We start from the raw sequence: 24,674 nt of genomic DNA on the forward strand, positions 1-24,674 counted from the left end.
TCTGATTTTCAAGTCAGTTATAAGACAATGGCAGTAACTCTGAACAAAGACAAGTGCAAAAAGTGCAGGCAACAAGAGGTAAAACTCAGTTTTATCAAGTACCAGAACAACACTTTTTTAATACAATTAACAAATAACACTGACATGTGTCAAGCAACCCTTACAGCATACAAAGTAGGCTGGGTTGAATTCAACAGTTGTGAGTTTGTAAAAAAAGAAAACAATTGATCCATTACTGGTGTAGGTAAAAATTGTCTGTCTTTAAAAATAGCTTTCTTTCCAGTATAGATTTTTCCTTTAAACAATAGTTTCTTGTGTTACTTAGCCTAATTGACTCATTTTGTCTTAGGGAATGAAAGAAAAGCAAAACTACCAGTTTAGAGTCTCACAAACAGTTTTGTTTTATGGTTTTAAGGTTGTTTAGTGTTATATTGTAATAATTTATAATGTCTTCTGCTCATTTTCTTCAGTAAACTGGAGAATCAGTACATTCACAATATGCAGGTTTTCTTGCAGTGGCTGCGCTTTTAAAACCCAGTGCGTTTCTCTTGAATGAGAAAGAAATGCAACAAAGTGTAGAAGATGTTCTGAAGTAAACCCGCTTGGTTAAGCACGTAGATGAGAGGAGTTGCAGTAAAGTTGCTGATAGCTCGGGTACTGCATTTCATGGGAATTGATCCCGAAGATGTTCTGCACATGGCACAGATGCAACAGCTGCGAGCATAAGCCCCTCATGTCCTGAAACACTAAAAGTAATCCAGTCAAAAAAAAAAAGAAAGAGATTGAGTAGTTTCACGCCGCTGAGATTTTTCGGTCGAACATTCATGTTTTCTGTTTCTGATCAAAATGAAATCATTCAGGTCCACAAGACTGAGTCAGTCAGAGGGTCTGCACCTGCACTGGAAAGAGCAGGGACAGATGCTCGGCACCTCGTATCGGGAGTTTATGCGTGGTGTAAAAGTGGACGGCCTCGGGAATGGTGTCAAATGGAGGGCTGTTCTGTCCCAGCACATACTTCCCATCTTTACACAGGGTGAACTTCATGTGCATAAAACCCTGGCAGCTCCTGTGAAGAAAAGATAAAGAATAAATTTAAAAGAATGAGTGTACAGCTTCTAACAAAAGCACAAAAAAAAGTAAAAGTGTAAGGGGAGTAAAGAAGCATGAAATGAAATTTGGAGCGGCTAACATTACGCATTTGGTCCCATGACTGTGTGTGAGCGATAGCCTGGATTTATGTTCGCTTTATATTTCACTCTGGGAACATGAATCCAACAAAAACCTAATAACACTGACACAAATAAGAAAGAGAGGGGGGTTTTGTTTGATGGATGAATGGAGTAGTAATACAACATAAACTCAGAGGAAAAACAAGGAGGCTGTGGCAGAGGCTTCACTAAGAGCCACAACCTTCCCTTCAAAATCCATGCAGCTTTGAAAGGACCTCTCCTTTAGGAGTCATCGAGCCAGCGATGATGTATGTCTGATTAGAGGAGCGCAGCAAACGACAAGCGCTGGAACTGGTCAGCAAAACTGTCATTGTTCAGAAAATTAAAACCCGAAACACTTACAGTGAAAGTGACAAATCTTTTGAGCCTTTGAGGATTTTGTTACTTTTATAGAACTGGCACAGTACTATTTTTAGACCCATTTCATACAATGTTTCTACAGAAAAACGATAAGAGTTTGTCTTCAGGTGTTGTTGTAACTATTTTGTTCTGTATTTCTTTCAGCTTGCGATGACTCTTTCAGTTCATCTTCAAAAAGGAAAAAAAAACAAAAAACCTTTGACAGTCACTACAGGTATTGTTTACATTTCTTAGTAAGCTGGGACACAGTTTTTGGGTGTTTCATTTGTTTTCCCTCCCAGGAGATGATAAAAACAATGTCAGACACATTCTGATAATGTGTGCGTTTCCCCAGTGATTTTAGTTGTACTGGGTTGTTATACCATAAAAGTCCTTGTATAAAAGTTTTACTGACATGGCAGGGGTATTTATAGCAAAGTGACCAAGGGTTCAGTAAAAACACAGCTTGCTAAGACTAAGCTGGTGGATACAGTTTCAAAAAGACTTTTTCTTAATCACCTCTTGGCCTCATTTAGGCAATTTTGTGGCAATACAAAACAAGATAGTGGTGAAAAGACAATCAAGACCGTCTGACATCAATTGACACATTTTTGGTCATAAAATGCCAAAGCTTAGGAAGATTCACAAAATGGTGTTGAGCAGTTGTTGAGCTGATATGAGCTTTAACATTTACCCTGTGGAACAAAGCTTTTATTATATTCTGAAATAACAACAGTTTTAATACCAAACAGAGCAGAGATGTGCAGCCTCACTGTTTAGTGTATGTAAAAGCAATACACAGCTTAATGAACACATAGGTTCTGTAGTTTCTAAACTTTCTGGTCAAAGTTGAGCTTTGAGACCCTTCTGAATCTCCATATGTTTTTATGCTTGACCCAAATCAAACTGATCTGAAGCTCTTAAATATATATTAGTGGTTAACTTGGCATGCTTTATTCAGCAGAAGCTCCACTAGCTAAAGGCTTTATTTATGTGGATGAAAACTCGGGGGGAAAAGTTACAATGTGAGCATTCATATACATGCCCCAGCTTCATAAACTTGATGGAAAACCACAAGCAAATTTTATGCAATAACATGTTGGTTGAGAAAAGCAGAGATGAATCAAAATTGAAATTTCTTGTAACAATCCCTATCGGACAATAAACTCTGTGAGAACCCTACCATTCAAACCAAGGAGGTCAAAATAAGTCTCACCAAACTGAGACAGATATCTTAAAACATTGGTTATATTTTTTTCTTCTTCGTTCTCTTTTTCAGATTGATTGGCAGAGAAATGCTTTTTGTGAGGAGGCTGAAAACTTTTAAACTTTACAACGTTTCTGTTAATTTGGGTAAAAAACCACAAAAAAACAATCAAGAGGTCATAAGGTTTACGGATCTTGAAACATTCACTTCTCTAAGCCTCGTGTGTGTTAGCTGGGGAAAAGTTTCAGCACTGACCTTGTGGCCTAAGCAAACACGATGATGTACACGCGCGCGTCTGTGTGTTTCAAAACCACTCCACTCGTTTAAATGAGTAATGTATGAGCTTGTTTATATGTCACCACAACACTGACTCCACTCCCCTCATTCCCATTCTTCCCTATTCCCTACCTGATTCCCGTCCCACAGACGGTAATTCATATTCATTAGCGATTATGTGGAGGATGATGTGTGCGCTGAAGTGTGCTCTACCTGACTGATTACCACTTAGACGGCCCGCTGGGGCTACGGAGGAAGGCCACCAAGGGGGAGGCCAAGGATGCTGAGAGGACAGAGTGATGACGGGAGACCGGAGCAAGGCCGGCACAATGGATCGCGATTGTAATTACAAGGGGGAGATTTGACCAGATAAGCAGTATTGTGCCTCACACATGAGCATCAGCAGAGGAATCAGTGCAGCAGTGATGTTAAGTGAAGGTGATTGTAGATGGGAGAGGAAAGCCAGAGACAGATGGAGGGGTGTTGGGGAGCACAATAAGAGATGAGGAGCTCAGGCGTCTGAAGTTGTGCACGTACACACAGTACAAAAAACATGATAATGTGTAATTAAAGTACAGAGCTTGTCATCAGACATTGATAATGAACATAGCAAGGTGTTGAACGGTTTCTAGATTTTAGGTCTACGTCTTACCTCAGGCTCAGGGAGAAGTCCGAGCGGTTGTTCTGACTGTTCCTCACCAAGTAGCTGCATTCTTTACATAGTGTTAGCAGCGACTCTGCCTCTGAGCGCGACAGTGCGCCGTGGTACCATCTGTTAGGTTACACACACATAACAGCAACAATAAGGTGTATATATTTGGTAATGTCATAAGCAAACAAAATATATCTGCACTCTTTACTGAGAAATGTGGAACCTATAGCCAAGAAGCTGTGGTGTCTTGATCGTGTCATTCTAATACGTTATTTAAATGTTCTTCAATGAAAAAAACAAATGTTGAAACACGGTAAACTGGATTTCCACCCGGTTTAGAGTGGCTTTACAAATAATTCATAGTTCATGCTTCCCCCCCCCCACAATTTGTCACATAACTTCCGTAAGTTCTCACATATTTTAGTGGGATTCCATGTTACAGAACAACAAAGTGGCATGTAGTTGTAAAGAGAAAGGAAAAGGGTACATTGTTTTCATATATTTAGTTGTAAAAAGGGTTTTAAATTGTGGCTTACATTTGTACTCAACGAACACCAGTAAAAATGTTATAGAACCTCCAATTGTGGCAATTACAGAAGCAAATATTTTGCGTGTCTGTCAACAGAAACTTTACAAATATGCAAAAGGACAACCCCCTTGTCCTTTGGAGTACAGCAAACACAGATTGGATAGAGAACATCTGAACAATTTTATGATTTAACACAAATCCTGCCTTTGTTGCTTGGCACTACGTTTAGGCTTGCTGTTTTGATGAAAGGTGACTCAAGGGTTTCTTCCTGGATTAACCTGCATGTATCTCCACCCATTTCCCCTCTATCAATTTTGACCAGATTCCCAGCCCTGGTGAAAAACAAATATCCACAGCATGATGCAAGCACTGCCAGGATTAACAACGGAAAATAGAATTCATGTATTTAGGATCATGTGCTATGTTAGATTTTGGGGGTAGGGAGTTGAAACTCTTTGAATGTAACATTTTGTATGTAGAGTAGAAAAAGCGAAATTTTGATTTCATCCGACAAGGGCATCTTCATAAATATTGTTGCTATGTCTTCTACATGGTATGTAGTGAACTGGATTTATTTTCCCTTTCTTGTCTACAGTTGTCTGCATGACCTTTCCTTTTTCAGGTAATGGATTAAAACTGCACTCTCTGAAATGCTCAAGTATTTGGATATTGGCTGATACCATAACCCTGCATAAATCTTCTCCAATACTTATTCTTAAAAAGAAAAAGCCTCTGAGGCCCTCAGCTATATTTGAACAGAAATTCAATTAGATGAAGGTGGAATCTATTTACTTCTGAAGGCAGCTTGTTGCACTGGGTTAATTAAGCATAGAATAAATGAATCCTGAAGTTTGCAGACTTTTTTATGTGACAACTTAAAAGTATTTCACAAAAACACTTTATATTAACGCACCATTTTGGGATCCTTCACAGAGAAGCTAAATAAAATATAATGAAGATTGTGGTTGGAGTAAGTTAAAATGCTGACTGAATAACTTTTCACAGCACTGTAAATTGTTAACGACCAGTACAAGGCGGATTCATTGACGACTGAGGAAGAAGACATGCCCACCTCAGGTTTACAATCATGTCTTACATTTTAAAACTGTGCTGAAACCACAAATCCCCAAATAGCCCCAAAGTGATTATAACGGAGTAACGGAGCATGGCAACTCGTCACGTGAACATGTTCACATGCACACACGCTGCGTGTCTGAATTTACATCTGTGCTTAAGGGCTGCTGTACTCCGTAGTTTCATTAGGGAAACAGCTCTTTATGTGCACATAAATTGATGTTTGAAATTAAGACCAAGGTAAATGTGCGTCTTAAACGCTTGGACTTAATTTGTTAATGTTTAAACCTCTGTTTAGTTGAAACATGTAATGGCTTCGTTTGAATTTTTCCGAGCCCGTAATACATCAAAGCAGAGCAATAAAAGTGTCTTTGACTTTTTAATGGGGTTCTTTCCACCACGGTGTCTGCCCTTACATGTTCATGATGACTTTTACATAAAATGTATTAAATGTATCCATGAAAGAAATGAAGAAACATTTACTGCCTTTGTAAATGAAATTGCATGCCTAAGTACCGGAATAAACTTGTGAGGCTTTTAACAAATGCTAGTTTGAAAGAGGGACCTTGCGAACAGAAAGCAGTGGGTGGAGTTCACAACTTCTAAGCCCATTGTTGTACATGTTGCCTGGCAGCGGCACGACACCAAGAAGGCTGTTCAGCATACTAAGGTCAAAATAGAAGGATTTTGTTTGGGTGTGTCCAATTGTAAGACATTACAAAAGTATTAATGTCTTTAATAAATATGAACTAATCTTTAATGGTCTCTTGTCTTACTGCAACTATCCTAAGCACACCAGACAAGCACATTGCTCTTTTGCAACAACCGGAGTGGGACAATCATGGAAGCATTAATCATCATTTGCTGAATGAGCTACAGCTCTCTGCACTCATCCTAGAAACTCGTGCTCCTAGCTGCTGTTGCTTCCTCTTTGTTGTTTTCCTCCCTAGTAAAACAAAAAGAAGCCAATATTAATTTTTCTTTTTGAAGAAAGTATCAAGTTTTTCAGGTTGCAATCTCCATTTGTTTGTCAAACTCTGAGCGACAAAGTCCAGGTGCCATTTGAACTCCAGTGGGGTTGGCTAATACCTAATCCAGCCAGATGAGGGCTGTAATCCAGCAAGCCTTGCAGATAGAAATCAGTATGCATTGAACTCACAAACAGAATAGGACTTGGATCCAGTTCAAGTATTTCTGCTTCATGTGTGAAAGGGGTCTGATGCCCAATTTAACCGTGCATCTCTATGGCAGTGCTTCCCAAGGCTGGTCCTAAGGGCACACTGTCCTGCATGTTTAAGATGTTTTCCAGTTAAATTATTAACATTGTTAATTATTGCCTTTTATTAAAAGGGGCAGTATTATATATTTTTCAAGCACATAGTGCCATTTTATAACACCATCAATAACTATGTTACATTCAGTTTTTAAAAAATGCTGCACATTTCCAACAACATTGAAATAAATTTGACTTTGCGATTTAATGCCTTGAAATTGGGTCACTGTCTCTTTAAGAAGCTCCTGCTCTTTCTAATGCTGCCTTCAGCATATTATCACAACAACGTTCCACCAATAAGCCTTTAACAACGTTCTTACCAGTTTTGCACTGGTAAGTAGTTTGTATAATAAGCTCAGAGGATGCACAGCTTCACAAGGTGTTTGCTAATTGCTGCTGCCACTACTCTGAAGGAGCTAAGTGGCAGAGTTGCAGGGGAGGGGTACTCTGAGAAGCAGAAGCTCGACTTAGAGACTGCAGTTCTGAGGAGCTCATTGAAAGCGAGCGTTTATGCAACCTAAATAGCTTCCATGGGAAATTGAAGGATTTTCCAAACATGTATGAACGAATTATGCATGTTTGAGGTGTGTTTTTGACAAGTGCATAACATTATAACATGATGAGATGCTGAAAAAACTCAATTTCACAAAATTTAATTGTGTGCCCTTAATTGAAGTTACGTTTTTGCTGCTGGGTTTCTGTTTGCCTATCAGAAGACAGTATACATACACCTGTTTTTCCAGAGGCAGTGTAGGGTCTACTCTCTCCCCCATCATGGTGGGGCTTTCATGAGGCGTTCGGAACTTCATTCCTCCTCCTGCTGCTAGTGGGCTCGACCTGGGAGCTGCAGGACGCATCCGCTCTGTGGGCGACGACGAGCGATCCCACTCTGCACCGTCAAACTGTGCTGTTGGCAGGCGGGGGGGACAGAGAGTGAGTCATGTTATTTACATAGCAATATGATCAAAGGGGATTAATCCACTCAAGCAGACGGGAACAAACATCAGATAACAGACTACCGCAGATCCACATAAGCAGCAAGGGGGGGATTAGATTTGAAAGGGGGATGTTGCAGGTCAGCAGGTCAGAGTCTGATAAAAAGAAATTTACCAGCATCATTACAATTTGTTTGAAAATTTCAGGCTGAAGAGAGATGGAAAGATTCAGTTTTCTTGTCCTCTATTTGGCTTGCAACTTTGTTTTTGATTGTTATAACCTTTGTGACAATTATTTCACATATTCAGTCAGCTAAAAATGGCAGAAATTCACAATTTTTACACACCTTGCCCTATAGCATTCAACAGTTGCTACAAGCAGGTGCTCTACTCAGAGTATGGCAGATGTTAAACAACAGGGTCATGAGGGTCTGGATAACTGCATGCAAATAAAGAAAGGCAATGTGGGTGAAAAGGGGTGCAGGGATGTTCAGGGTGAGAGGTCACCTTGCTCTCTGACAGGGGGCTCCTCCTCCAGCTGACCCACAGGGGCAGGCCAGGGCAACTCCGTCAACTCCCTCATTTCTAATAGAGGAGGGGGGTGGGAGTAGAGAGAAGAGCAAGAAAACAGCAGATGGGCTTTTACAACGTTCACCAAACGAGGCAGGTGACAGAAAAGAGGTGATGATTAAGAAGTGAGACCAAACACCAGAGGAGGGTTTTAATGTGAGGAAGAATGAGCGAGCAAGATGTGAGAAGTGGAAGAGGTAGATGAAAAAGGGGAGCCCTGTTGAGAGCGGACGTGAGAGGCTGTATGTGTGGAGATGACATAGCTGTGGTGTCAACAAATGTAGTTAACTCTACCTCCTGTCAAGAGGAGCAGTAATATAATGTAACCCCTGCACCCTTGATAAATCCCACACGAGAAAAACAGAGTCTCAGAGCCTGTGTGTACACTAATAAATCAAGGCAGATAAGGCTAAAGGAGGCAGGAGACAGAACAGAGGGGAGTAGCAGCATCGCTTTTATTTATAGTAATCTGAACTTTCCACTTCTAGAAATTGTCTCTTAGCATTAAATGTAATGAAAAAAGTGACTTCAAAAGTAAGTCAACCCAGAACAAAGTGTGACAGAGGAACTGAGGTGTGTGTGGGCATTTGTATTATTTTATTCACTGCAAAGCAACAGAAGGTGCACTGAGAGAAGGAGCTGAAAATAGCTCACGGTATACCATGGCTGACTGCTGTAATACCAGTCATTACTGCTGCCTTCTCTGCAAACACTCACTCACAGGTACATTATGCATTCATGTCAGAAACGCAATGCAAATCCAGCTCCTGCTCGTTGCAAAAGTGGATCACAAAACAAATAAAAGGAACAGAGGGGTGACATCTTAATGAGCTGACTAATCCAAAGACCCCCCAGGCCGGCGACATCAAAGGCCATTTTGAACGGGCGTTTTGAGAAAGACCCAGGCTGTACATACATGTTCCTCTTCCCTGGTTAATTATTGAGCAGGCAGACACACTCTGCCACTTTCCTTGGCTCTCTGTGAATTATTGATGCATGGCGCAGTACAATGGCCCCATCTGGAGCGAACTGCACCTCCACTGATGCCAGGATTAAAGTGTGGCCTGGCGCTCAACGGGAGTCTAGCACGCAAACACCGGTGCACACACAAGCATGTAGAGAAAAAAAAAAAAAAACTCCTGGGACCACCACTGTCTCACTTCACTGTTTGTCAGCTCACTATCGCCACAAATTTCACACCTCTAATTCCCAAGAAGAACTGAGAGAGAGATGTGTGGAGAAAGATGAGAAGAACATTAAAACAAATGTAGGGCAACATTGGAGAAAATAAGAGTGCAGTAAGTGCAGAGTGCAAATACGAGCAGTAATATATTAAAAATCTAATGAGACAAAGATGAGATTTATATTGTTTTTATCTCAATTTTGCTTTTCCATGATACTCTACTATTCTTTAAAAATGATCTGTTTCATACTGATTGGTACGAATAACTCTCTTGATTTGCCTAAAAAGGAAGTGAACCAAGTAAAATCACCCATCTTCTACCATCAGTCAAAAGCTAGCTTTACATGAAGTAGTCCAACATAGATCTAGTTTTCATAAAAGATGAGAACATCAAACATTCATAATTTAGAAGAATGAAACGTGACGACAAGTCAACTCTATTGGAAATTACACAAGATGACAAGATGTGTACTTAGCTAGAAGGGCAGCACCACTTACATGAAGTATTATTTAAATGACCAAAAGTACAACCATCTAGCAGAAGCTAAAACACAATAAACTATATAATCGCTATAGATATGTTCTCACATGCACTATAATTCAAAATTTCTACACATTTACAGTAGGACTAAAAAGTACAGTACTTTTTAAATGAAGTTGATTTTTGTGAAATTTATGCAATTACCTTTTTGTGAATAATCTCCAAATAATTCTAGTATGGAGTGCCTCAACTGACATGAACAAATATCTCTGCTTGAACATTTGCAGCAACTTCTCTGTTTGCATAAGTCGTAATACACAACTGAATCTCCATTTGCTGAGCCCTGGCCCAAAAACCAGACTGGTTTGGGATGACATAAATGCTACAGTAACTACTTGTTACATGCAAAGTATGCAAAATACCTGAACACACAACATGTGAAACCTTGAAGCAGATGAGCTACAACATCTGTCAGCCAATAACGGGTGACTAGGGCTGTAGTTCATGCAGGCTCAAAGATGTTCAGAGGTCAAATCTAGGTGTAGACCACATGAAACCATAAATCTATCCTGAGTTGTTTTCACAGGCTAGTAGTATTGGTGTAATATTGAGTGGAATACTTCATTAACACAATGTAGGCTGCAAAGAATAAATCAAATGTTACATCTATGCCAGGTGGTTTTGAAAGAAAAGTGTGTTCAACACAGTACAGGCTGTAATCTGGTCCACTACATCTAAACTTGATGACTGGAACCTTGTCGTAGTTTGTCCACCTCCTGCATTGCCAGAAATTACCATACATTTGGATTTTGACATTGGGAAACTGGAAAGTGGAACATAATACAATCAAAATAAATAACCGCTCCCCCCCCCAAAAAAAAGTCCTAAAATTATTTAAGAAAATAGTATTGCATGTTATGTTTTAATATAACTGTGACCCACATTTGCTAATGCTCAAAGATACAAATTGCTCGACTGAACAAAGATTCAGAAGAGACAGACACATGAACCTCCACTTAATTGCAAATAATGAGCCACACTCATGCAAACTAGATGCTCAACTATGCCAGTCATTTATGAGGAAGAAACGTCTGGCTCATCCCTGTGTAATGGAAGTCCTGTGTCATCCAAAAAATAAGATTGTTATTGTTTTGATTCTCTAACAGCAGAGTGTTTGATTGACTGTCACTGAACAAAAAAAAGAAAAAGAAAACAGACTTACTCTGATGCAGTAGGAAGTGTTGTTGCACTGAAACACTTCAATGCTTAAATAAGGAAGTGGTATTTTTTTTGGGGGGGGGGGTTCCCTCATTTTAACTTGAAACTATGAAACAGGTGACAGCCAGACAGTATGCCAAAGTCTTTAGCCTGCCTCAACTGCATGCTGATAATTAGTAGAATCTATTTTGTGGGAGGGCAGGCTCTTTTTTTAGATGTGGACAGAGAAACCATTGCTTTGGGTGAGAGATAACTGACTTTCTTAGACACAGCAGCTGTTTTCTATGTGTGTTTCAAATTGTGAAAGAGCAAAGACAAGAGAACGGCTGCATTTAGTCGATTAACGAAGACATCCCTCCCCACACACAGCTCTGGCATAGAGTCTCTGCAAACAAAGACCTTCTGTCAAGAGGAAAGCACTTGTATGTACAGACATGAAAAGGACAAATGCATTTGCAAAAGTACATCCTTAAAATAGTGAAAGCCTTATGACTTCTTTAAGGTAAATTTACTGAAATGCATTATTAATTTGATTCACCCTTCTATTTCATTTTTAAATACTTTCCTTATGTTCATTTATTTGCTTCTAAGTGGATGATTACCTCTAATTTCCTATTTAAATATGAAATTACCTCTTATTTCATATTTAAATATGAAATAAGAGGTAATTTCATATTACTTATTTTAATATTTAAATATTATTTCATATTTAAATAGGAAATAAGAGGTAATCATCTACTTATATTGAACAGTGAAGATGAAACATAAGGAGATGGCTCTCCATTAACGTCAGAGAGGGTTCTGGCTGCAGGAAAAAAATAAAATCAGAAAAGTGACAAGCAAGCGAAAAGGGGCAAGGGAGAGAGCAAGCAAGATGATGACAAGAAAGAGGAGGTGAGGAAAGAGTGAAGGGGGGAGCCCTGCGGTTCTGCCAGTAAGTTGATGAGTAGCTGGTCAGATGGCCCAAGGGTCTGCTTATAGCAGCAAAGAGGACCATCAAGCCAGAAATGGAAATCTAATTTTCTTTTCCTGCTTGCACGTTCTTACAAACACACACACACACACACAAATATGCATGATGCAACAATGCAGGAACCCTGAGCCTGTCAAAGCATACAATCACGACAAAGCTCTTACCGACACACAAACACACCATGGTTCAATGTTTTTTTTTCCTCCCCAATCTCTGTATAACAAAGGTTCTCGTTAATTAAAATGTTAAATTGCTGCCATTAAAAGAGGAAAAGACAATGCATTCTAATGTTTAGTGTCAGATACAAAAGCTTTACTTTGTTTAAGAAATCATTTGATCTCATTTCCAATGTCTGGTTGTATGCTTTGGTTTGTCAAAGCCAAGGAACACAATTTTTGTTCTTAAGCCAAAATTTTAAAAACATTGCTAAATTATTAAAAGTAACCATGCTAAGTTAGTTGTTCAGCTTATGGTTTTTGACTGATGGCACATGTCATTTTGTCTCACCACCATTCCAGATTTTTTGGGGAGCAAAATGCAGCAGACTTCCATGTCTTACACCAACCGTGCTTCATTCCTAACCCAACAAATTGAACAAATGCCAACACAAAAATCTAAAATTTACAAAATCTAAATGAGGTTTCTCGTTGACCAGACAGAAAACTAATCTTTGTTCTTCCAGATATATGTTAATGCTGCCAAATCCAATGAGCTTAGGGATTCAAATATAGCCCAAATATTGTTGAAGCATAGTTTTGTTTCAAATTCAAATAATTCAAATAATATTTGCTTGCAAATAATTTTGCAAGCAAAATAAACTGTGAATTTTATTTTTGATCCAGCAAGTGTTATTCTGAACCTGTAACTGCAAGTGTTTTTGTCTCAACCTACATTTTAGAACTCACACGTTCACCATGGTGCAGAGATTCTATGAATAGTCCAGGTCTTTTTCTGTTGCTTAATGAGCAGCTGCAGTGGAACAAGTGGAGGATAAGTGCTTTGCTCAACAGCAACATTACAGTAATTGCTAGGGGTGGCGATGTTATTCCTTCTCCTCCTCTATCCAGCTGGTTTCGGGCTCTGCATCATGAGCTCCACTGCGCCAACACTCACATTCGTTGGCTCAAACCTTTTGTTGTGGTCTATAAAACTTAAAAACATTAAAAACACCTGAAACACCCACTCATCTGTTCATTAGGAGCAGCCATCAGAGAACTAATAAGATGGTCTCTCTCATTAGATCGCTAATAACGCAAGATGACTGCAGGGCCAGTTGTTTAATGCACGAATGGCCATTACAATCCAGGAATTAATGACTGCTGTAATCTGAGGTGGATGGTAACACTGTCTTTTTTTTTAAAGCCATCTTCATGTCAAACTCTGAGGGACTGCTGGGATCAACTTCACACAACTGCTTGAAGTGGACTACAAGTCTAAGAAAATAAAAAAAAATATTATTTATTTTCTTAAATAAATTGGACTTATTCGAAAAAAATAGCCGCAGCGTTCAATTTTCACACCAGCGATTACATTTGAGCGTGGATAAGCCGGGAGAATTGCAATCATAGAGATTCTGTAGAGAAGCGTTTGCATAAATACAGTACACATAAATCCCCCCATCCCCCTTTCACATCTTCACTTGTGCCAACATGCATGCACGATCCTTTCACGCTTGAATTAAGTCTGTGGTCATGATCAGGGCTGTAAAAAAAAACAAAAAAAAAAACACAAAAGTTGGAAACCCACATGTGCGTCCATGAGCCTGAGAGCAAGTGCTGATGAGGGGCTGCTGGCAGATACGCCCCTTACTGCCCCCACCATTTGCCCACCTGCGGCAGGTTATCTGAGTGAGTATGTCACATCAGCAGGGAGGAGAGGACTGAGGGGGACAGCCCTGTCACCACTGGAGCGATGGTGTATACATGTGTGAGAAAGTGTGCCTGTGTTAGGGGATGAATGATTGCGCCGTGGCCGCAGTGGCCCTGAATTCCCCGTTACGAGTCGTTCTCCTCACCTCGCAACATCTCCTGACCATTAATACTCCTCTCCACTGAAACACCAGGCCCATTAACATCCACCTAGCCGTCACCAAGCATCTCACAGCATCGGACGTCCCTTTTCATTTGCATGCAGCCTCTCTCTATCCTATTCTCCATCTCTTCTCATCTGCATCCCTCTCAAACCTCCATCCTCATCTCTTTGTTCCGTCTTCAGTAGCCATGCCTTTGCTGCATCGTCCTTTCCATCGCTTCCCGCCCTTGCAACGTGGGCCGTGCTTAGCAATGCCGAGAAAGTCCTGGGGAATATGGATTAAATGTGAGAATGGAAAATACTGTTTGTGTGTTTACACTCCGGTGCCTCGGTGCGCCGACACACAGCAAGCCAGCTCAGAGAGTTGACTCCGAATGGAAAAAAAATAAATAAATAGTGAAAACAAAGGGTCAAAGAACTCGGGCTGCACCAGTGTTTTCCTACACTTCATGCTCTAATGGTGGTATGAGTACTCCCCTGCAGTGACGCATAATGCATATGTCACAAAGAAGAGACTTGAAACAAGGAGAAAACAAACAGATACAGCAAGTGAGGGGTGCAAATTAGTTGAGCGATGACTTTGGCTTTTAAATCGACATGAGCACATCTTCATTTAAAATTGTCTCCTCTGTCCAATAAGTTACAGCGCCTCTGTGCTCTTCACTGGTTTGGCTGATTTGAGTTTTAATGCGATGAGAATGGATTTCTGTGTATCTGCATGGGTATCCAGACAATGCTGTGCTGACCGTGACTTTCCTATTAACACTGGATCAGTCACACATGTGTAGCCATGTAATTAACTGAGGGGAGGGGAGAAGGGATGGAGGTGAGCGAGGATGAGGCGAGGTTGATTTATTATCCCATCACCTTGACCTTGGTGACTTGGAGATACAGCTCAATTAAGTGGACTTGGCCTGGCATTCTTTACACCTACATCCCCCTTCTTAATGATTTATCAGGACTGTTTACTTGCACCATCCCTTTGCTTTAAAAATACTATGAAGCAATTTCACCTTTTTTCGCTTCCCACCTTTTTTCCCCTTCCACACAATCCTGACATAACAGCAAACCAAAGCCCCTGTCAGTCTTGATGATCATCTCAAAGCTTGTTAAGAGTACAGTCAACCGCATGTCTAAGCAAAAAGAAATCAATATTCTTCCAGAAAGATTTCAACTCCAAAAGAGAGAAATATATGTCATCTGAGCTCAGACAATGAAGGTCACAGTACTCCATTTCTAGTTAAAAAGCTGTGGAGATGCAATGATGGGGGAAGGTAGATGATTCTTTAAAGGTCAGAACAGTTAGAATATTATTTTTACCATGTACTATCAGCAGAAACGCAGTCTGTGAGCTCAAATGAAGGTTCTGACCTATAAAAAAAGATAATTTTGAAGCACGTTTTAACCACTAAATAGCTAAAAAAAAATTCTACAGAGAGTCTCTTCAAATACACGTTTGCTGAGATACTGTAGAGTTTTCACTCATTTAAAAGATTTAAGGGCCTTGGTCTTTGGTTGGCAGACATTTACACTTGTGCTGGAAAACATTTTAATAAAATGGAAGAGTCAATAAATTTGGGAGGGCTTTCTGTGAGAAAAACTGAGTATTGATCAAGCTTGGCAGAGGCAGAGCTAAACTAAACAAATAAACCAGTGAAATCAATGACTGACCACATCGTTGTAACAAAAGTGCCTTGGAAAAGCATTCACTGCCTTTGAACTTTTTTATATTTAGTTGCATTGCAGCTACATGTTTTTCTCTGGTTATGGGAACAGTATTAGAATAGCACCAAATCAAAACAAAGTAGTGCATAGTTGTGACATGGAGGAAAATTTATCGTTTTCAAAATGTTAACAATGAAAACTCTGAAAAATTTGCCCATTTATGTTCACAACTTTGAAATCTGATACCCCCAAAACAAAAGTCCAACAGTTTGCAATCACAAATCCCCTACTTGCTAAATGTAGCCCACCTTTGTGTAATTTGATCTCAAAATAAATCCAGCTGTTTTCTCTTCAGTTCAGTTTGTGTGTATAGCGCCAAATCACAACAAATGTTGCCTTGAGGCACTTTATCAGAGAGAAGTTCTTTGAAGGTCTCAGAGGGTTTTAAGCAAACTTCAGCCGAGCAAACGGCATCATGAAGATCAACAATCACAGTAGACAGATCACAGATAAAGTTGCAGGGAAGTTTTAAGCAGGGTAGGTCATAAAACCATATCTCAAATTTTGGACATCTCACTATTTAATTATCCAGAAACAGAAAGAGTATGATGACTGCTCATCATACTCGAAGAGAAAAGTAACTAGAGAGGAAATTGATAGGCCCATGATAACCCTGGAGGAGCTGCAAAAACCCACAACTCAAGTGGGAGCGTCTAACCAGAAATCACTCACCATTGTTGTCACATGTTTAGCTTTAATACTAAGTCAGTGACTCTAACTAGTTGGCTGGATTTCCTAAAATAAAAATGCCTTCTTCCAAAACTGGCATAATAACCTGAGCTCGACTCAACTGTTTAGTAAATAGGATTGAATTGGAATGTATGTAACTGACTTTGAATCTGTTTGTACAGTTGTACTGAATTTACTGTATTTCTGTTTATAAATCAGATTGTTTTGTTTCGTGCCCCAACATTTGTTGTGAATTGGAGATTTATAAACAAACAGACATCTACTACGATAGTTGTGCATATTTAAAGGCATGTTCTTCATAGAAAAATGCTGAAAAACAGATTGTCAAAAGAATGCTGAAAGAATGCCATAATAACGCTGAACTTCACCCTGAACACACAATCCCCACAGTAACCCATAGCAGTAGTTATATCATGCTGTGGGAATGCTTTTCTTCATGGACAAGGAAGCTGGTTGGAATTAAATACAGGGCAATCTGCTAGAGGCTTCCACAGACTTGAGGCTGGGGTGAAGACAACCCTAAACATACAACCGTGGCTGCAAAGCAGTGAGTCAGCTCAGATTCATATGTTAGAATGGCCTAGTCAAAGTCTACAAGAGATCACTCTACAAGAGAGATCTCTTGTAGGTCACGTTACATCTGGGAAACTGTTGTCTCTGGAAAACAACTAAAAAATATTTTTGCTTACACCAATCTGTTACATACAATCCCAATGAAAAATTTTGTAACTGCAGTACGAAAAGATTTGACAAAAAAAAAAAAAAAATTTAAATTAAATCAACTGGTTTGTGAATCATTGCATAAAACGCAAACCAACATTATCTGAAGAACTTTAACATTTACAGGCTTGATGCAAAGGGCAGATGAATATATTGGAATGATCATTATCTGGCTTTTCCATGACAACAGTAGGTTTTTTTCCTTCACTTCTAGAGCATGTCTTTTCTTCCTACCTGCAAATGCTTTGGAGATGTGATCCTTTTTCCATTCCCAGGGTTGGTCATACTCGTCTGCTGGTCTCTCGTCATCTTGCGGTAGCCTGCTGGTCTCCTTGCCCTCTTCATGAAGTTCTCCGTAGACATAGCCCAGGCGCTGTCCTCGCTCTTCTTCATACGGAGTGTCGTAAAGCTGCATCCCTCCACGCATTCGTCCTCCTCCGGGGGTGCGTTGCAGTTCTGACATAATACATGCAAACCAGAGAAGAAGAAGAGGAATAAATAAATAAATCACACAAAAGAAGATGAATATGCAATCATTCATATATTTATCATATTTAACCAGTCAGCAAGAAGAATAGCTCTTGTCGGAAGCAATTATTCTTCTCAAAACACAATCCCAAAAGCATTCTTCCATCCAAATTTAAAATAAACAAAAAGCTTGTTGATCTCCGACATGCCCAGAATTAGAGAAATTAAAATAATTATGTTTGCACAGCTTGCAGCAGGTCCAGAAACCAATGTGGTTGGCCCTAACAAAAAAACTGGGTTAGATGCCGAGGGGAAACGCGGTACTTTCTCTCTCTGTGTCCATCCTGCATCTCAACCAGCAGATATCCAGCATGGCTCACAGCAGCATTTGTGTCTCCTTGTTAACATTTTCATCAATTTCTCAGTGGGGTCCAGACAACAAATGGTTCTCAGCACCTGCATCCGTTTTCTGAAGTCAAATATGGCCATGAGATAAAATGCTTCCAAAGGGATCTCCAAGCAACAGGAGCCCCAAAACATCCAACAGTGTTTGATTTTCTTTTTTTTAACCACAAAATGTAGAATGAGTTGGAATTGTAATAAAACAAAAGCCATGTTTGTATTTGCATAAAAATGGAAACAGGACTACTATAGAGTTTGCCGTGACAAAACAGTGCTTTCAGGCAGCTAGTTATTACCATGGTGACCAAGAGGGAAGACCCTGACGGAGAGACCCTGAGGTTATAAAAAGAAGGGTTGAGGAGAATAAGAGAGAAAGGGGGAGCAAGGCCAGGAGGGGAGAGAAAGAGAGAAAAGGGATGTGGTAGATTCAAGAGTAGTGGGAGTAAGAAGAGGCAAGAGAAGCTCTGATGAAACAAGTGGAAGAAAAAGGCAGAGAGAGAGAAAGAGAGGGAGGGAGAGATGGCATGAGAGATTGAGGAGGGCAGGGGATTGTGGTCTGTCAGCGTTTGATGTTAAGTCATGAAGACAGAAGCACAACAGGGTTGAATGCTGCTCTACCTGCACTGGGAGCTGGCGGTGTCACGGCAGCCAGGTTACAGAGAGAAGATGAAGGTTGGGAGATAAAAACAAGATTGAAGGAAATAAAATGATAAATTCAAAGGAGGCACGATGGAGGAAAACAGGCAGGGATTTGAGACCGCGGGAAGCGGTGAGAAGACAACTTTACGGGGACAGAACATTGAGCGAAACGATGACAGGAAGGGATGGGGAGTGTGTTCAGGCATGCAGATGTGTGTCAGCAGGGGGACCGGCCTTTTATCCACACGAACTGAATTCATGAGCCATGACAAAGTGAAGAAATTTTTAAATTTAAACCATTTTAGAAACCACATACTGAGTGAGTGATAAATATTGTGCCAGTGTCACATTTGCCTGCTGCTTCCATGACTTTTAATGACAAAGAAAGACTGAAATAGACGGACAGACAAAAGCAGGCTCTAAAGTGACAGACTCAATTCAAAACCAATGTCAGAGCTCTGACAAAGCTGTGCCATCAGCTCTCTGAATCTTTCCTCTCAAACGGCTCCATCCAGGGTATGTAAAGGGCTTGCCTCAAGGTGGCAACAGATTAGCTCCTTTCTCTTATTCCTAATATTGTGAAATCCCTTTCACTACCAAAAGGGCACCAAGAGTGAGAGCGATGAGCAGGCAAAATATATACAGTGGACTTTCACTGAAGGACAGATTAAAGAGACAAACCAAAGAATCCCCTTTGGGGGGATAGGGGAGAGCCCTTGAGATGGAGAGATGTAGAAATGGAGGGGAGGAGCGATGGAGGTGGAGGGGTAAGCCTTTACACTAAATGACTGGGACAGACCAGGGAGAGCGCTGGGGGGGGGGGGGGAAGGGTCAGAAAAAGATGTTGCAGAAGGAGGGAGAAATGGAAAGCGATGGCTCTGTGATGGATGATGTGGGAGTAAATTGCGAGGGCAGAAAGGGGATCTGAGCCTGGACGGTGAATAAACACTTCATGATTTTGAAAGCTCACTAGGCTGTGGTTGACAAAAATCCAGTGTAGTAAGGTGTTTTAAAACTTTGCTAAATTCCAAGTAAATTGGAATTAGAAAGTCGGTCTTTTCAGTGCTCTCAAAAGACATGAGGCCATCATTGACATGCTTTGCTCAAAGAAACTGCTGGCAGTACAGAAGCAGTACTTCATGATCTAGGTCCACATTTTCCCCATGAATTAATATTTTCAGATTTAATATGATGACTTACCTTTACAAACACAAAGTACAAAATAAAAAAAAAATCAACTCCCCATTTGTTCAAATAACATTGATTGCATTTCTATAGTTTACAATTCTACAAATTGTAAACTAGTGTTCAGTTAATTGTACACTTTAACTGTTAAAATATAATTTCCCACTGGGAATGATCAAGTAGAAGAGTAAAAGCTAAAATAAGTAAAACTGAATCTGACAATGAGGTAAATTTTATTTTTTTTCTGTTAGTCTTTCCTGTCTGGTGTAAAAAGCGTAAGTGTTTTTTTGACCTACTCTTTTGTACAACCAACTCTGCTATTGTGAAGCAATACACACAAACTACTCAGGAAGAAAAAAGACTAGTGCAGAAGCATAATGTAAAGAGAACAACCTTAATAATAATTAAGTTGAATTTTGTTTGAACTGGTCAATTTGATCAATAGAGCCAGAGAAAGAACATGCTGGAAATCACATAAGTAGCTGGAAAATACAGACAAACCACTGCATTCGAACTCAAATATTTATTGTTCAAAAGTCTTCTCCATCTTTATGAGTCCACTGACCTGTTATGACCCTCTGAGCTTCATATGGTTCCATGTAGCCATTATTCTCGCAAGGGACTAGACCAAGATCTGGATCCGGTCGATGTTCCAATCGCGCATCGAATGGATCGGAATAATCCGTGTCTCCTGCCATTGGGGCTGACGGGACCACCTAAAAGATGAAACAAAAACCCACTTATGAAGCAAAGGCACTTTTTGAGGTAAACCTCATTTACACCTGAAGAAGAACAAAAAGGAAAAAAGCTGACTCAGGATAATGAATTCAAATCATCCAAAGAATTGCAAAACAAGCCAAAATTCCAAAGTGGCTAGTTAGTTTGACTTTTTCAGTTTTCCCAACATGGATTTTGTAAGATTTGCATTAAAGTTTTGAAAGCATCATTTTGTTTTTTTAAAATAAAGCTAAAGAAATAGTCTTGTGGAGACAGTATATCTTCAAGACTCTTCAAATTTTGTAAAAAAAAAAAAAAAGGCCCATGATTACTGTTGAATAAATTGATCCACTAAATCTTTATGCAAAATATATAAACATAAACATACTCTACATCTCCATATTTTTGTTAAAATCTTGAATAGTGAAGGACAGGTCCTTAAGTTTTTTGGCTTCAAAAGGAGTGGACAGAGATAAAAGCGGGAAACATGCAGTCGGCAGCTTTTGCTTCTCCATGCAAGCACAGAAGGGAAAAAAAAAAGCAGTGGTCATCTGGCAAAGTGACAGCAACACAGCCAACCATATGGTCGCACAAACACGCGCGTATACAAAAACACGTGAGAGCCAGTCTAGAAGCGTGTACATCCTTTGTCTCTCCTTCTCTCTCACAAAGGAAATCACTGCAGAAAGGCCCCACTTCCCAAAATCCTGCTAAACAGGCTCACGCCCTGGTGAAACAACGTCCTAATCTCTTGTTGATTCTCTAACAGGTTATCTATTGATGCACAGGAATCTGTTATGGTAATTAGAATGTGGTTGTTCCCACAGATCACGGGAAATTAATGTGCATTAGAGGGAGAAGTGCAGACAGGGGAGCTATCGACTTTAGTGGGAGTATTACTTCAATCCACTTCAGGAATTTTGCCCTTTCTAGCAGTTTCCATGAGCTTGTTTGTAGATTAAACTGCTATGATGAAGATTCTAAGATGTTCTCCAACTTAGTCAGCATTTTTGAGTTAATGTCCTTGTAAAGCCCTTACTTTTGCACAAATTGTTCTTTAAACATCTTTCTCATTTGTACCTAAAGGTTGAGGGTTCTTTTAAATCATGCATTCCTACATTACATGTGTGTGTTTTAAAAAAACAAACAAACAAACACGTCCCTGACGACAAAAACAGCACTAAAGCTTGAAATATAATTCTTCGTAACCCTTGATACCTCTCCAAGCAGTATAATGAATGTGGCCCTGCAACATGTGCACGTGTGATGGTCCCTCTCAGCTTGCAAAACCAAACCTCATCTATTATTTATGGACGGACATAAACTCAGGGGATCATGCCCCCCTCTAGCTCAATGGTGCGCCAAAGCCATCCATTTTTTTCCCGCCTCCGCCTTTGGTAGTAAATTTATGTGTGTAGGATGTTATGGGATTTATGTAAGCAATACATATCTTCTGACACACATTCCCAGGAAGTTGATGATTGAATGTGATCATTAAAACTGTCACTGTGATGGAAATGGGATGAAAGAAGTGGGAGTTTTTATGTCTTTTGGTTGGCTTCTCTTTATGACTCCAGCCCACCTCATTTGACAAGAGGAAGATATTTCACACAATCTCCTTTGTTGTTTGTACATCTGTGAAGAAGTTAGGGAAGCACTGAGAAGAAGTACTTTCAGTTCAATCACCACTTAAGGGTGTGCAGTCAATTGGAAACTTGGAATGTGAAGGCAGAGAAAGGTTAAAAGGTGTAAGGAGCCATTTAAAAAGGAAACTATGGTACCTGTGAAGGATCTTTGGCTGTATATTAAGGAGACTACAAAAAAACAGACTTCCTTAGGAAGTTGCCATTTTTTTACTAGAAAAATTCTGTCCACTACTGACAACATTTTGAGGAACAAAAAGACAACAACTACCACAAGACGCTACTTTACCTCTACTGGGGACATGCTGCAAATCAACCCAGAGCTACAACAAAGTTTTCTCTGTTTCATCCTTTCAAACTTTAGATCACCTTCTGTTATCGAGCATCATGGATTTATACACATTGGAGACCTTTTTGAAAAATTTCAGTGAAATGGTCCACCTTCCCTATGAAATAGACACATAGACCACTGTTTACAGTTGTAATGCTAACCATGCTAGTTGTGCAAACTTCTTATATAAGTTGCAAAAGGAATTTTAAATGTAAATTCATTAGTCTTTCATTGTTTTGAATTATTAAAACCTTGCTTTACAGCAACTGCTCCCTTTTACACACAGCAAAATGTCAACTCAACTCCTAATGCAAGAAATGATTAGTTTCCTTCATCAAAGGAAGATTAGAAAAAAATGTTCAAAGTTGTTTGTTGTTCTGAAAGAGAAATCAGGAAGTCAAAGGTTCACAAAATCTGGACATTTGAAATCATGTACAAGTCACCGATCAGTGTATGGCTAAAACAAATGCTAAGAATCAGCAGGTCTTACAGGCTCTGGTTGGTCTTCCAAAGAGATGGAGCTGAGAAGAATCTTGGTGCGTCCCAACTCCTGGGAGTCCACTTTGATCAGCCTGTGTTTAGGAGACTTCATGTCCACACTGGAAGACTTCATGGGAGATCCGTACACCGGTGTGGAGGGGTCAAAAGTCCCAGATTCCCCTCTGGACCTGCTCTCCGCATCCTCATACGGATCTTCAAAGTCAAGGTCTCTCTGCAGGCGGTACGCTTTGAGGATCTCACTCTCTGTATAGTCCGGAGTGGGTGGCTGTGGGGGCACCTTCCTGCCAAAGCTCAGGTAGTCCTTTAGCCACTTGGCCATGCTGGTTCAGCTTCCAAACTTGGTGCTGGATAGAAAACTGTGTGAAAAATGTTGGGGGTGGGACAGATGCAAGGTTAATGCTGGACCTTATTTCAGAGGACACTGCAGAAGATATGAACTGCTTCGTAAAAGGACTGTGTATTAATATATAAATATGTCTATTCTATCAGCAACTATATTAATCCTTCTATCCAAGATCTACCTTCTCCTAATCACAGAGCAACAGTCTGTGTGCTATTACATGCCTCCATGTGACATTAACCTACGGAGACAGCTGGGCTTCATGGGCTCCTTTTGTTTCAACCATGGGAGCAGAACGTCTGGCAACTGGACTTTGCCCAAAGGCTTCTATTACATCTCACACCCCTGCAATAAAAGTCCGACGATAAAGCCAGGGTGTAAACATATAGAAAAGACCAAGAGTAGATGTTTAAAAAAAAACCTCATCTAAACGGAAAGCTTCTAACTTCTTAACTTTTTGACACATTTTTACAAACATTAAGTGTGAGTTTAGATCTTATATATAAGAGGGGCTTTACAGAAGCCAAGATAGAAATATTTTTGTCCAAACTTCTGTTCCACAAAGTGACCAAAACAATGGATTTAAACATCGTAGAAAGCTGCTCTCCGAACGCGCAATCACTTACCAAGCCAATTCAATCCCTCAGCCACTTTGGATGCAAAAATTCGCGCTTCTTCATGTCACTGACGATAAAACTACACACAAAAGGCTGCAATCATTGTCGTAAAGCCTGTTAAACCTCAGAAGAATGAGAAAACAGGAGCTTTCGGAATCCTTTCTTTCAGAAACTCGAGCGTATCGAAATCCATCCGGACTACCTCCTGAAAAATGTGCGAGTGAAGAGAGCGACGACAGCTCACAGAGAGAGGCACAACTCAGCCGAGCGATTAAAGGGGAGGCGCTTCAGTCCCAGAGGAATATCCTCCTGCTGCCTTTCGCAATCAGCAGAGCGTTCATTCATTCAAATGTCTGTACACATCATGCGCCAGGCAACAAGAAATAGATCCCCTTCTTCCAAACCATCGTCAACGCAACTGAGTCTACTGGCAGAAACACATTTCTCAGGTGTGAATTATGCATTGGCATGACATCACTGGCATTTCTTTTTATGCTAGAAAGTCAATTAACGTCTTGGTAATTATTTTTGGTGTCAGGAGATAACGCGCCAGAAGATGTCCAGAGAGGACTGCGTAAAACCGAGAAATCCACTGATCCAAGCGAGATAAACCAGGCACCGATTAAGATGTGGACATGAAACAAGACAATCTAACAAAAACATCAATTAGACTTGTCCAGTTTTATTTTTAAAAGAGGTATTCTTTTAGTGTATACACTCTGCCTC

General features: G+C 40.1%; 1 protein-coding gene across 2 annotated transcripts; it reads right to left on the reverse strand.

The window, feature by feature from the left end:
* Nucleotides 1-74: 74 nt before the first annotated feature.
* On the reverse strand, nucleotides 75-24,203 carry LOC102216893 (SH2 domain-containing adapter protein D-like). Of its 2 annotated transcripts, XM_014471234.2 has the most exons (8): nucleotides 23,958-24,203; nucleotides 22,981-23,347; nucleotides 20,365-20,515; nucleotides 17,340-17,561; nucleotides 8,022-8,099; nucleotides 7,309-7,486; nucleotides 3,704-3,823; nucleotides 75-1,066 (listed from the first exon to the last, which is right to left on the reverse strand). In XM_014471234.2, the coding sequence occupies exons 2-8, from the start codon at nucleotides 23,308-23,310 to the stop codon at nucleotides 880-882; spliced, it is 1,266 nt and encodes a 421-aa protein (XP_014326720.1). In that variant the 5' UTR covers nucleotides 23,311-23,347; nucleotides 23,958-24,203; the 3' UTR covers nucleotides 75-879. The 2 variants fall into 2 exon arrangements, with proteins under 2 accessions (XP_014326720.1, XP_023195934.1); XM_023340166.1 differs by lacking the exon at nucleotides 8,022-8,099.
* Nucleotides 24,204-24,674: the final 471 nt, after the last annotated feature.

This window comes from Xiphophorus maculatus, chromosome 9, assembly GCF_002775205.1.
Source record: "Xiphophorus maculatus strain JP 163 A chromosome 9, X_maculatus-5.0-male, whole genome shotgun sequence".
NCBI classification, from domain to species: domain Eukaryota; kingdom Metazoa; phylum Chordata; class Actinopteri; order Cyprinodontiformes; family Poeciliidae; genus Xiphophorus; species Xiphophorus maculatus.